This window comes from Lactuca virosa, chromosome 6, assembly GCF_052849685.1.
Source record: "Lactuca virosa cultivar CGN04683 chromosome 6, Lactuca_virosa_CGN04683_v6, whole genome shotgun sequence".
NCBI classification, from domain to species: Eukaryota; Viridiplantae; Streptophyta; class Magnoliopsida; order Asterales; family Asteraceae; genus Lactuca; species Lactuca virosa.
The window spans coordinates 178,301,363-178,315,202 of record NC_136431.1 but is presented as its reverse complement, the minus strand read 5'-3'; the positions used below and the strand labels follow the sequence as shown (position 1 = coordinate 178,315,202).

At 44.1% G+C, this 13,840-nt stretch overlaps 1 protein-coding gene across 1 annotated transcript; it reads right to left on the bottom strand.

The window, feature by feature from the left end:
- Positions 1-3,793: 3,793 nt before the first annotated feature.
- On the bottom strand, positions 3,794-4,177 carry LOC145122106 (uncharacterized). The gene has a single exon (XM_079057766.1). It carries the CDS (start codon positions 4,175-4,177, stop codon positions 3,794-3,796), a length of 384 nt encoding a protein of 127 aa, XP_078913892.1.
- Between the last annotated feature and the right edge of the window lie 9,663 nt (positions 4,178-13,840).

The window sequence follows — 13,840 nt, the reverse complement described above, 5'->3', positions numbered from 1 at the left end:
TGTTAAAATGAAAAATTATAAACATAAAAGATGCAAATTTTGACAAATTAAGATGTACATCATAATGCATTTTAAAAAGAAAATGTTGTTTGAAAATGAATAAACAAGGTAAAAAATCCATTTTCATTTCTTTGCTTAATACAACCAAACAAGAGATATAATTCCCAGAGGCATTTCTCTAGTGGATTCTCAGTTATACAAAATAGTGGAATCAATTCTGTTTCTCCTACTTAATTCTCTTTCTTTGCATTTTTATTTTTTGTTGCAATTCCATTTCTCTACTCTTTCTTTGCATTTTATTTTCTATTGCACCCTTATATTAGGCTATGTATGGTTCAAATATATATACTTGGGTTTACACACATACAACCCTAAACTAAGCTTATTCGTGGTTTGAAGCACTTGCACCCAACCAAACTTATAAAACATGATATGAGTTGTGTTTTAACAGCAAAACTTAGTTCAAAATCAGATTTCATGGACAAAGAACATCATCAAATTGTAGTTTTTTGGTTTGAAGGTTTCTAGGACAAAATTCAAGTAAAAAGGTGTTGTTTTCTTGGTTCTAGGTGCCAACACAATGCTAAATGAATAAGATAGCCAAGCATAATCCCTAGCAACTTAACACAAGATGTGAAACAGATCCAAGAGCTTTGAGAGGAAACAAACTCGTTTATTACCAAAAATGACCCGAACTGTGTGTTTCTGAGGTTTTGCAAGCATTTGAGACTAAATTCTTGATTCTAACTGACCACACTTGATCTTAATTCTAAAAGGAGTTAACAAGGTTTATAACCCATTAAACCGACTTCAAAACCTCAAAACAGAAAATCTCGACTTATGATGTTCATGAGAAGTTTTGCAAGTGAATGAGGCTATATTCACGATTTTTACTGTCCATACATAACTTTAAGTGTTAGAGGAGGTGAAATACATCTTTAGAGATGTTTGAAAAGATCTATAATTCATAAAAATCGATAGCAACATTAAAGAATACCAAAATCCTGCAAGGAAGAATTTTGGCGAACTTGAGGTTTGTCGGAGGCTGCTCCGGCCTCCACAGCGCCGAAGTAGGTTCTTGAGATCAATATAGACGAAATGGAGGAGGGACTCACCTGATTTGATGGCTTGGACCGAACTCACAAACGATACCTCCCTTCAAAACCCTCAAAATCGCAATCTATCAAACATGTTGGTGTTAATCCAAACCATGTCAAAGCCATGTCTTTTATTCAGGGGCATTTTAGTCTTTTGTTAGAAGTTTGAATAAGTAAAGGCCATGTTGGCCACGTTTTTGCAGATTTTTAGAATAGGTTAGATAGGGTTAGTTAGCTTCTGATTTGTTGCTTTGACTAGGTAGACGTGGCTTTTCAATCCTCTATATATTGTATGTTGTTGTATGAATGATATGAAGCAAAAGAGTTTAGAAAGATGTAGTCCTACGTATGTTTTGGGTTTGTTCATAGGGGCTGATTCCTACAATTGGTATCAGAGCACCCAGGTTCAAACCTGGTTCTCAGCAAAAGGAGATGATGAAAGCAAGAAGTTTGGTGATATGAGAATCGATTGATCTGTAGCAAGAAAGCAAGCAGTAAGCAAGAAGAAAGACCATTGCACAACAACAAATTAGAAAGAAGAAAGAAGAATGAAGAGAAAAGAAAGAAGAAAAACAGAAAGGTAGAAAGAAGAAAGAAGAAGACAGAAAGAAAGAAAGAAAGAAGAAAGAAAGAAAGAAAGAAAGACAGACAAGAAGAAAGAAGAAAGTAGAAAGAAGAAAGAAGAAATAAGAAAGAAACACAGAAAGGAGGATTGAATCAGGGTGGTTCTTGGCTGTGGTGTGTTCCGGCTCTGCTGTGGAGTTAAAGGCTCACAGTGGTGTTGACAGATGAAGGTCCGGCTGTGATTGTTTGATCCCGAAGATGGCAAGCAGGCGGAGAGGAAGAAAGTAAGCAGCAAGAATGAAAGCAAGCAGCAAGAGCGATTTGTTTTGATCGAGGAAGAAAGAAAGAAGCAAGACCAAATGAGAAGAAGCAAGACCGAATGAGAAGGTTCTAGACCGGGTGGCACCTAGACCGAAGACTGAAGACCACCGAAGACCGAATGAGGTAAATGAGACCGATGGTTTACCTGAGAAAGAGACCGAGAGAAAGAAAGAAGTTTGGCAGGAACCGGTTTGGATTAAGGGGGAGAATGTTGGTGTTAATCCAAACCATGTCAAAGCCATGTCTTTTATTCAGGGGCATTTTAGTCTTTTGTTAGAAGTTTGAATAAGTAAAGGCCATGTTGGACACGTTTTTGCATATTTTTAGAATAGGTTAGATAGGGTTAGTTAGCTTCTGATTTGTTGCTTTGACTAGGTAGACGTGGCTTTTCAATCCTCTATATATTATATGTTGTTGTATTGAATGATATGAAGCAAAAGAGTTTAGAAAGATGTAGTCCTACGTATGTTTCGGGTTTGTTCATAGGGGCTGATTCCTACAAAACACATATTAGTATAACTCATGAGATTTAAGCTAGAATGAGTTAGATAGATTCATGAGTCAAAAGGGAAAACATTTGAGAGAGGAGGGCAGAATACTTTCTGAGTTTTGGGGTATAGCAGGTGCCAAAACGAGAATGAAAGTCCTTTGCAATCGCTATAACATGAAACAGGAGGCAGTTTTTTGGCTTTTGGCTCATAAGGTCCCTCGGGTTTGGTCATAGCAACATATTCCACCCCTCCGCCACTTCTCTTAATGATATGGTTTCTAAAAATTGCAATCAGACCCCTTAGACACACACACACACACACACATATATATATATATATATATATATATATATATAGTAGGTTAAAACCCGTGGAACCCACAGGTGTTAATTTTAAATAGAATTTAAAATTTAATTATGTAATAAAATAATATTTTATTAATTTAGAAAACTTATGAATTATAATATTGTATTTTTTTAATAACTTTGTGATTCGCAGGATTTTCGTTGAACATACAGAGATGATGAGACAACCACAAGGGAGCGAGTGAGAAGAAAAAACGTTTGTTGGCTAAAACGCCACTTTTGCCATTATAACTTACCATCCCAATAAAAGTCATGACTTTATATAATGCAACATACGTTTGAGTAATGACAAAAAAACCCAAAAAAAACATCATGATTTGATACAAAACAAAGAGAACATGTATGTAGTGAAATTAACATAAAAAGAATTAAATATGTAATTATAAATAAATAAATTAATATTATGGATGAAGTGTGATTTGCTAAAAATGACTAAATGATGCTACAAAAAAGTTGGTTATAAATTGCGAAAAACTTCCTTATAAACAACATTGGAAGTTTTATTTGTGAGTCTACCATCTTTATATTAATAATTTTAATCCCTCTCTGCTTTGAACTCTAGATAAGGCAACATACAATTGCCCATGTGAAAAAATCGGATCTTTGAGAAACAAACCAACCTTCGATAACGATTGTCCTTGACTCTTAATAATAGTCATTGCAAAACATATGACCAAAGGAAACTGTCTTCTTGTGAATTTGAAGGGAAATGTTTTTTTTCTGATGGACTTAAAGACATTCTTGGAATAAAAGTCTGGTTTCCAATATTAGTTCCAGATATTATACGTGCCTCAATAATATGTTTTCCCAATGATATCACATGTATTCTTGTGCCATTACATAAGCCGTTTTTGTGATCAATATTTCTCAATAACATTACCAGAACACCAATTTTTAAAACTAACTTATGATTTTGTAAACCGGATTCTTTGAGACCATTTAATACATCAGGCGATTATAAATTTGCATCAAACTGTTCACGGACAAATTCGGACTCACATATGCTATCTGAACTTAAATATTCAACCTCATCTCCCGGAAACTTCTTAAGCAAACAGTCGTTTATTTCCTGAAGAACTTCATTCTTTGGAGAAAGTATCGCTATTTCTTGGAAATATTTTGTACTACTATACTTCTCCAAAATTGAATGATATACAAACTCAATTAATAAATCTATAGGATCATCTGGATCATTAATGAGAATATCATCCGGAATATCGATAATCGTTTCACCGTCGTTCGGACCACCGAGTTTGCCTTCTCCTATATCCAATAGCCAATTTGCAAAATCTCTTATTTTTTCTATATCAGATTGATCGCTTCCAACAGTTAGCCTCATGTTTTTTGTTAATCTATGGACTTTGCAATGTTGCCATAAATATGAAGAACTCAAAGAAGCATTAATAATGTTCTGTCTACTGCCAAATTGAAGCAAACTCAACAGCAATATACCTGATCCAAACCAATATACAAAAATTTACTGATTTACTGATCTAATGAAGCTAAGAAACTAAAAATACAGATAAAAAGGGTAAATTGATAAAATGGTAAACTCACCCTCCTCCAAGTATAACTACACGCTTAAGTAGATTTTCCAAGCTCAAAGGCTCATTTGAGGTTATAGCCAACTCCTAAATTGACACACACTCACAAAAAATATAAAATGAAAAAGGGTAAAATGGTCATTTATACTGCAATACCTGGAGGTTAGGAAGCAGAAGAGACTTTAATCCCAATTATCATTCTCACTTTATACAGTGACCAAAAGAGTCTACATCCAATCATCCTTCCATGTTCAATGCAACCAAATTGTATAAGAGACATCCAATGCCTGCAGTTTCAGATGAAAAATTAGTAAACTTGATAAACAAATACCATTCTTGTTTAAAAATCCAAAAAGTATAAGGTTATACCTCCAAAATCCCATATATGAAGTTGCATCTGAAGGAATACAATTTGAGTAAACGGGAGCATGTATGTAAGTCCCAAATCTGCTTGTGTATCAATCAGATCCGTTTGATGGTGCGGAATCCCAATCAAACGGATGATGCCAGATCAAAATAGAAGAGAAGAAGAAGAAGAAGAATATGAATCTATGATGTATTCAAGATTGGAATGATGAACAATACACAAGATTCACACACACTTGCACCTTCTCTCCTTTCTCTCTCTAGAACACCTTAGAATACACACACGTAAGCTCCTCACAACCGTGCACTCTCATGCACTCCTCACCCTATATATATGAGACATGGGTCGTGCACAGGTTCACGGCCGTAAACACAACTGTAAACACACATACAACCGTAAACACCAAGTTGTTTACGGTCCTAGACTGAAAAATACATTTTCCTAGAAAAGTAAAGTATAAACCAATATTTTAGACCCAACAATCTACCCCTTGGTTTATAGCTTTCTTTTCTAATGACCCAACAAACTCCCCCTAAAATGTAGCTGGCTCTTCTTGTCAATCTTCATTGGGAGCTTGGCTTTAGCTTTAATCTTCAATTTCTTCACAGCTTCAAGATGAACTTGACGAATCTTCAATAAATGACTTCATCTTGAGCAGTTGGATTTTTCTTCAAAATTTGACTCTGAAAGCACTTTGGGTGAGGAGGCTTCTTGAAAAACTCTCTTGAAAGATGGCGCTTTCAGCTTGAGAATCTTTGTAGCACCTGGTTCCTGGTATGTATTTTATTTAAGTATTTTGCGTTTTTGGTCTGGGACTCGGCGAGTTGAAGGCCCAACTCGTCGAGTAGAAACGGATTTGATCCGGGATTTAAATGACGGACTCGTCGAGTCGGCTTCCAGACTCGACGAGTAGACTCTGACTAGACAAAACCCTAATCTAAGGGTTTGCACCCTATTTATGCATCTCATTCGGCCACCCTTCATCCCTATTGCTTCCAGAAACCCTCCATAGCAAACCCTAACTGTGTGTGTGAAGATCTAAAGGCATTTGTGGTGATTCTTGGTGGTTTTGATCACAAGGAAGAAGGAAGGGCCTAGAGAGGGAGTTCAAGTTTGTGCATCATTTGCAGTTCCCAGAAGGTATAAAGTCGATACCTTGCTTGTTCATTTGCTAGATCCCTTTTTGGGGAGATTTAGGGCTTTTATAAGCCGTTCTTGGTAACCAACCATGATTGCAAGCATGGTTGGGGGTTGAGGCTTCGGATCTAGGTCCATGGAGGAGTTACAAGGCAGAAAAGGGTTGCTTTTGCACCCATGGAAGCCCCCATGCAACTTAAGAGCCTCTTTTAGAGCCTTTTTGGCTCAAAGTCCCATGCATGCACGTAAAGTTCGTAACTTTACGTGCTAGATCGAGTTTAGGGACCTAGATCTATCATTTGGACAAGAGTTGCACACCAGAAATCGAAGAAATAGACTTGGACTGTATCGACTCGGCGAGTTGTTCTTGGGACTCGGTGAGTCCGAGGTTAGACTCCCCTTTTCTGTTATGGTTCAAGAGACCCAGTCGAGTGTTAGAAAGGTTTTTGAGGGTCCAGGGGAGTGACTCAAACGTATTGGGATAAGCCATAGTCCTGGAGTTCATAGGACTCGTCGAGTGCATGAGCCGACTCGGTGAGTCCAAGGCAACCTCCCAACTCTTGAAGATGAACTCGACGAGTTGTTCATACAACTCGGCGAGTCGGATGAAGGTTCATTCGGGGTTGTTTTAGAAGGAGAACTCGTCGATTCGTTGCTAAACTCGACGATTAGAGACGTGGATGAGGACAGTTGAAGAGATAGGGACTCGACGAGTTGGCGGCCCAACTCGGCGAGTCAGGTCAACTGGAAGTTGACTTTGACTTTGATTTTGACTTGGACTTGGTCAGGGGTAAAATGGTCATCTTACCCTAGGAATAGATATCAGACTCTGATTAAGTGTTTTGTGGGGATTATAGCCGGAGGATTTCCGGAGCAACAGCAGACAGAGATTTCTCGCGCAGATTATCAGCAGCTACTCGTTCGAGGTGAGTTACCTTCCAGTAGGGGTGGGTCTAAGGCCACAATGACGGCCCACCAACCATGGTAGTTGTTAGATAATTGTCTTTGTGATAATTATCTTGGTATGGTTATGTGCTTTGGTCATGGGATATGCCTGTATGAAATGTTGTGTGTGATAATGGTAGTGGTAGGGATTAGTTTTTCCCTGGCATCGGTCTTTAGGATCAAGGGGGTAGGTCAGTACCCAGTTATGCCTGATTGTATGATTATACCTTGTTATTGTATGATAATGGTAGGGGGTGAAATAGTCCCCAGTTACCGGTTGAAAGATACCGATGACAGATACCGGTTGAAAGATATCGATGACAGTTACCGGTTGAAAGATACCGATGACAGATACCGGTTGAAAGATACCGATGACAGTTACCGGTTGAAAGATACCGACGATATTATATGGTATGTGGTATGATGGGGGAACTCACTAAGCTTTGTGCTTACAGTTTCAGTTTTGGTTTCAGGTACCTCTTCGTCTAAGGGGAAGGAGCCGGCGGTGTAGCAGCGCATCACACATGATTTTCCGCAATGAGCTTCTGGGATTGTACTCTGATTTCCATCACTTATGATGTTATGATTTTGAGACACGACATTGTGGTTTAAACTTGATGTAATATTGGCAATGTTTGGTAACATATTTTATGACTTGCTTAATTTAAAAACAAAATTTTTGGCCTCAAATTTTGGGATGTTACAAGTTGGTATCAGAGCCCTGGTTTGAGGGATTCGGACACACCCTCGGGGTGTCTGGACTCAAACCGAGGGATTAAAAGATTTTATAAAGAAAATGGTTTCCTAAAAATCTAAATTAAGGGTTTTTGAGAAAGAACAAGGTGTGTGATGCGTGCTACCGGCCGAGCTCAAGTAAGTTTTCCCCAAGATACCCATACTTGATATGCTATGTTATATGATTTATGATTCTGAAAACTGCATGCTAGATTAGGGCTAAGGATCTAGGAAGGATGCCTTATATGCCTGTTGTATGAGCTGTATGCTAGGGCTGTTTAGTCAGCAGTAGGATAGCCTGATTAGGTTATGCCTGATGTGGTTACTCGATGCACGAATACTGCTTAAGGGGTCCTGGCTAACTTTAACTAACTAGTGACGGATATGTAGCAGTACTCGCAAGCTAGTTAGGGAAGGGAAGTAGGGACTCCTAGTGCAGCTGATGGCGGAGGGAAGGTCGGGGAGTGCCCTAGGAAAGCCTAGGACGAGATTAGTAGAAACGGGTATCGGTAAAGGGACTTGGTGAAGTTGAAGCAATCCTTGAGGAAAGTGCGGATAGATGTGGAAGGTAGTATGGGCCCGTACTACTGAAAGCAGAGGATCCGTACTCGAGTCAAGGAGGGCCGAGATGGAACCAGGAAACTTGGAGAGTGCGTGAGACCTCTCAGGGGTATATATGATCCTGACGTTTATGTGTTTATTTTCAGTATGGCGATTACACGACATGGAGCAGGATCTGGGTCAGGATTAGGGTCAGGCTCGGGGATGGGCGCGGGATCCGAGCAGGTTGATGACGGGTTACGCGAGTTCATCGCATCTAAGATCACCAGAGGTATCCTTGAGTCGACCCCCATCATCTTCGGGTCGATCAAGGAGGGGATTATTGAGTTGATGGAGGATCGCCTCCAGGCATTCAGGAGGGATGCGGCGTCCAGCCAGTTGGGTACGCGCACGCTGTCCTTCAAGGACTTTAGAGGAAGTGGTGCGCCGGACTTCCATGGGGTGAAGGACCCCATTGCTGCTAGGAGATGGATCGCAGACATCGAGTCTGCGCAGTTGACGAGCTTCTGCTCGGAAGGGTCGAAGGTCCGTTTTGCTGCAGGATGTTTGAGAGATCGAGCCAGAGATTGGTGGGAGTTGATTGGTTATACATTGGGAGCCCCAACCATCGAGGCTATGACATGGTCAGATTTCGTGACCCGATTCAGGGCCGAGTTTGCACCAGCTGTGGAGCTTCAGCAGCTGGCCAGGGAGTTTTTGGATATGAGACAGACTACGGAGACTGTGGCGGAGATCACCGCCAAGTTCCGAGAGAGGACTTTATTGGTGCCCTAGTATGCAGGAGATGAGGATATGAGGAGGACCCGCTATCACGACATGTTGAAAGCCGATATCAGGGAGCACGTCAGCTTCTCGGAATGTCCGACCTTGGACTCCATGATTGCCAGGGCGCGGGAGAGAGAGATCGATCTGGAGCACCTCAGGAAGAGCAAGACAGAGACTGTGCAGGTTACGGAGGTTTCGGGGAAGAAAACCAAGGGATTCGACTCTAGGTCGAAGGGCCAGCAGGGCCGGGACCGCTGTGGAAAGTACGGTCGGTCACATGAGGGAGTTTGCCGCACTGGGCCGGGTTCAGGCTGCTATAAGTGCGGCACAACAGATGTTGCGGCACCGGCAGTGGCGCCAGATTGACGACAGATGTTGCGGCGCCGGCAGTGGCGCCAACTCCGGCGACTGCGCGGGTTATGGATGGCCGGAAGGTCAAGACGGAGGCTCCAGTGGTACAGAGCCGAGCATTTCTGCTGACAGCCGAGGAGGCACGCGCTGCACCCGATGTGGTGACGGGTATGATTTCTTATTTACGTTTTTATGTTATGTCGTTGCGATTTTGATATATTATGTATGTGCGTTGTTAGGATCGTTCCATGTGAACGGTATCCCAGTTCAGGTGTTGTTTGATTCGGGTGCTACCCGATCGTTTGTCTCTCTTGCGCTTAGCAAGAAGTTTCTTGAGTCTTCGGGCATGTTGGATTGCCCTCTAGAGGTCGAGATTGCGGACGAGCGGTCAGTGCGAGCATCAGAGGTCTTCAGGGACTGTGTTTTGAGATTGTTCGAGGAGCGTTACCTGGTAGACTTGGTTCCTATACCTTTGCGGGGGGACAAGGTTATTATCGGTATGGATTGGCTGAGCCCCAATGGGGCAGTGATCGACTGCGCGCAGCAGCTGGTGAGGATCAGGACCCCAAGTGGGGGAGAGCTGGTGGTTCAGGGCGAGAGGCCACAACGAGGACCAGCCTTATGTTCGGCAGCTAGAGCTAGGCGCTACCTCTAGCAGGGTTGCGCAGGATTTGTCGCCTATGTTATGGATACCCGGGAGGCGGGTAAGGCGACGGTGGGCGATGTGCCAGTGGTGCGAAAGTTTGCGGACGTATTCCCCGAGGAGTTGCCAGGGATACCTACGGAGAGGCAGGTAGAGTTCAGGATCGACCTAGTCCCTGGTGCGGCTCCGACAGCCAAGGCACCGTATCGGTTGGCTCCTCCTGAGATGCAAGAGTTGTCTACACAGCTGCAGGAGCTGTTAGACAAGGGGTTCATTAGACCGACCAGTTCACACTGGGGTGCCCCGATTCTGTTTGTGAAGAAGAAGTACCGGTCGCATCGGATGTGTATAGACTATCGGGAGTTGAATAAGGTAACGGTGTAGAACCGTTACCCCCTTCCGAGGATTGATGGCCTCTTTGACCAGCTACAGGGTGCATCTTGGTTCTCCAAGATTGATTTACGCTCAGGATATCATCAGATGAGGGTCAGAGAGGAGGATGTGCAGAAGATTGCGTTCCGGACGCGCTATGGCCACTATGAGTTCGTGGTGATGCCTTTCGGGCTCACCAATGCTCCTGCCGCGTTCATGGATCTCATGAACCGCGTGTGCAGGCCGATGTTGGATCGGTCTGTGATAGTTTTCATCGATGACATCTTGGTTTATTCCAAGACGCGAGAGCAACATGAGGAGTGATGACGTGCCTAAGACGGCACGACAGAATCGCGCCTAGCCAAAACGCTGAGCGTTCCAGCCGGGCTAAGCCAAGCAGGCTCAGCGCCCGCCTGCGCCTCTGGGGACAGGATGCCTAGGCGAAGGGCTCGCGCCCGCTGAAGAACGCTCCCAGCTCCAAGACAAAAGAGACAATCAGGGGACAAACAGTGGATCATACCATTACCGCCAGAGCCAATAAGAGCGCCCTGACGGTTGAGGATGCACGATCCTCCAATCAGCGCCTCTGATCTTGTCTCCCCAAAAAGCGATCCTGTCCAGTACGGACTGGGCAGCAGCGCTAGGTATAAAAGGATGCACCCTCGGACTCACGAGGTAGGCTCTTCTCTCCTAAAGAAGACACCCAAAACCCTAGATATCTCATAACTTGACCGTCGGAGCGTTCTTCCGGGAGCACCCTCGCGGAAAGCGGCTGACGACTTCTTTTTCTTGTGATCTTGCAGGGATAACGAGTAACCTGATCCACCAGTGTTAATCCAGTTGCTGACTAGGTCACATCATTTGGCGCCGTCCGTTTGTGAGACGAAGAACACAAACTAAAAGCAAAAGACTGAAGAATCAATGGCGTCCGACGGCAGTGATGGACGCGACGGCTCTCAGGCTAGTCCCATACGCTCCATGGCAACGTTGGACGAAACACCGCCACCCACGGCGGACAACAGAGCAACCCTAGGTGAGGGAAGTTCTATGATAGCCACCAACACCGCCTCGCAACTGGCAACTCACCAACCGAGAACAACTCCGGCGGGGCCACCAACGCAGTGTTAATCTAGTTGCTGACTAGGTCACATCATTTGTACCACCAACGCAGCAACCACCGTCGGTCCACCTGAGCGATGCTACCACCAAGCCAAGTTTTCAACAGTCAACCGCCGTTTATGGTGACACCGTTCAACCAAGTGACGGGTGGATTAGGCCCAATGCAATCCCTACCCCCACTGGCGCAGACTATGGTGGCTCATACGCCACCTATCTACTCGATGGCAGGCACGTGGGCCGGACCGACCATTGCCTCCAACCATAACCTCCAGCAGGCCTCGACAATCAGCCCCTTAACACCAATACACCCCTTCTCCTCCGGCTATCCTCTCCAGTTGCCATTTCAACAACACTCCTTTTACAGACCAAGTCCAGGCTATCATGCATCGTCGTCATGCGGTTTAAGCCTCCAACACCAGTCACAAGGCACATCAATCCTCCCAACCCAAGACTGCCTTTCTCGCAGCGTTACATCCCCGTTCGTCAAAGAGTTGCTAGACTACGAAATACCGAACACAGCCAAACTGCCAACGCTCAAAACCTATAATGGCACTACCGACCCGGACAGCCACATTGACACGTATGAGTGGACAATGACGTCTCTGAAGCTTGATGAGAGGTTCTGGTGCACATATTTCCCGACGACTCTCGATGGCAATGCAGGCGGATACCAAGAACACGGAACGCCAGAAACTTGAAGAAGTTTTTCTTTTAAGGGCAAAATGGCAAATAGCCCTAGTTGTCCACCGTCGTACTTAGCATACCACATTTTTAAGTACTTAGTGTACTTGATTTCATGCTCAGAGACATGATTCTCATACTTAGTGTATTGGAGCCCACAGTTAATGTAATCGAATGATTGATATGCTAAATTTTAATACTCAGTGTATTAAATCTTGAAGTGATTAAATACTTAAAACATTGAATTTTATTGTTGGGTGCTTAGAGAACCCAGTCGTGACACTTAGCGTGTCAATACTAATGTGGGCAAAATAAAATGCTTAGTGCATCAAAATACCATTAGAAGAAAGCAATGCTTAGACCATGCAACTGGACACCCAGTACACCAAACGTTTTTACATACAATCAAAAGAGTAAATTTTTAGCAAAACCCATACATCACGTGTCCAGATCAAAACAACAAAAAATAAAGGAAACTAAAACAACCATAGAGAATATTTTCACGCCCCAGGAAGGGTAGCACACGATGCCAGGGCATCTTTGTTTTCATCACCATTGTGTCCATCGCCAACAACCATTCCCACCACCACATTATCACCACCCACCCCAATGTCACGGTCGCCATCATCCTCAATACCCTGCCCACCCTGACCAGCATCACCTTCGATCACCTGCATAATTTCATCGCCTCGAACCACCATACCCTCAGGGGTACCATCTGAACCAGAGAAAGAACACAACTCCCGGAGGCCCCCAATATCCAAATCTCCCAAGCCCAATAAAGATGCATGATCCATACTCGCAAACGATAACAGAGCATCATTCACGCAAACCACCGGACCAGTGGAAGGAAGACGAGCACCAGCATCATTAGACCCAGCTCCAGCGGTCACCTTCTGAACGGATTCAATCCCAGCCACAAAAGCAGCGTGTCGAATGAGACTTATAGCATTCGTGAAATCCGGATGCTCAATCAACTTATCCACAATACGAACGACACCCACACGCACTAACCAATCCAAATCCCGGCGAGAAGCACCCGTATCTGCTTGCAAAGAATAGATTAACTTTTCACGATCAACATCATCGCGCTCAAGACTTTCCACTTGAATCATCAAGCCTTCATTCACTTGAGTAAGGGAGTCGACCTTGGCCTCCAAATCGGCTCTAGCTTCGTCAAGGATAGCCTTCTCAGATACAAGGAGCTGACACTTTTGTTCAGCTAGTTGGAGGTCTTCACCAAGCTCGCCAACGCGACGCTCCAGCCCCACCACACGCGACTCACATGTGGCATAGGTGGCCTCCATCTCGCTAAGGGAGTGGATGCGTCGAGAGCCGACAACAAGGTAAAACATGTCTTGCACGGCGACGTAAGCCATATTGTGGGCAAGAGCAGGATTACCCATAGCCTCCATGTCACTAACTGCAACAGGAGGAAAAGCATGGCGAGAGAACTCCAGAGCGTTGGCACAAACAGATAACCGGGAGTCATTGTGGAGATTCCACGAAGGGGAAAAGACAGGGGCCCTGGCAGAACTCTCCCCGGTAACACCACCCAGAGGGAGTGACGCCTGGTCGGGATCACTAGAGTCCTTGACAGGAGAAAGCTTCGAAGGGAGAAACGGAACACTCGGAACAGGTAAAGGAGAGATAGACGAAACAACGGGCTGATCACGCGCCCCATGGATCCCCTCGGACTGTTGCGCGTCGTCATCGGGGATCACAACCACGCTGGTTGGCATGGAAGCCATAGAACTCAACAGGTGGGAAAAGCTACGCCTG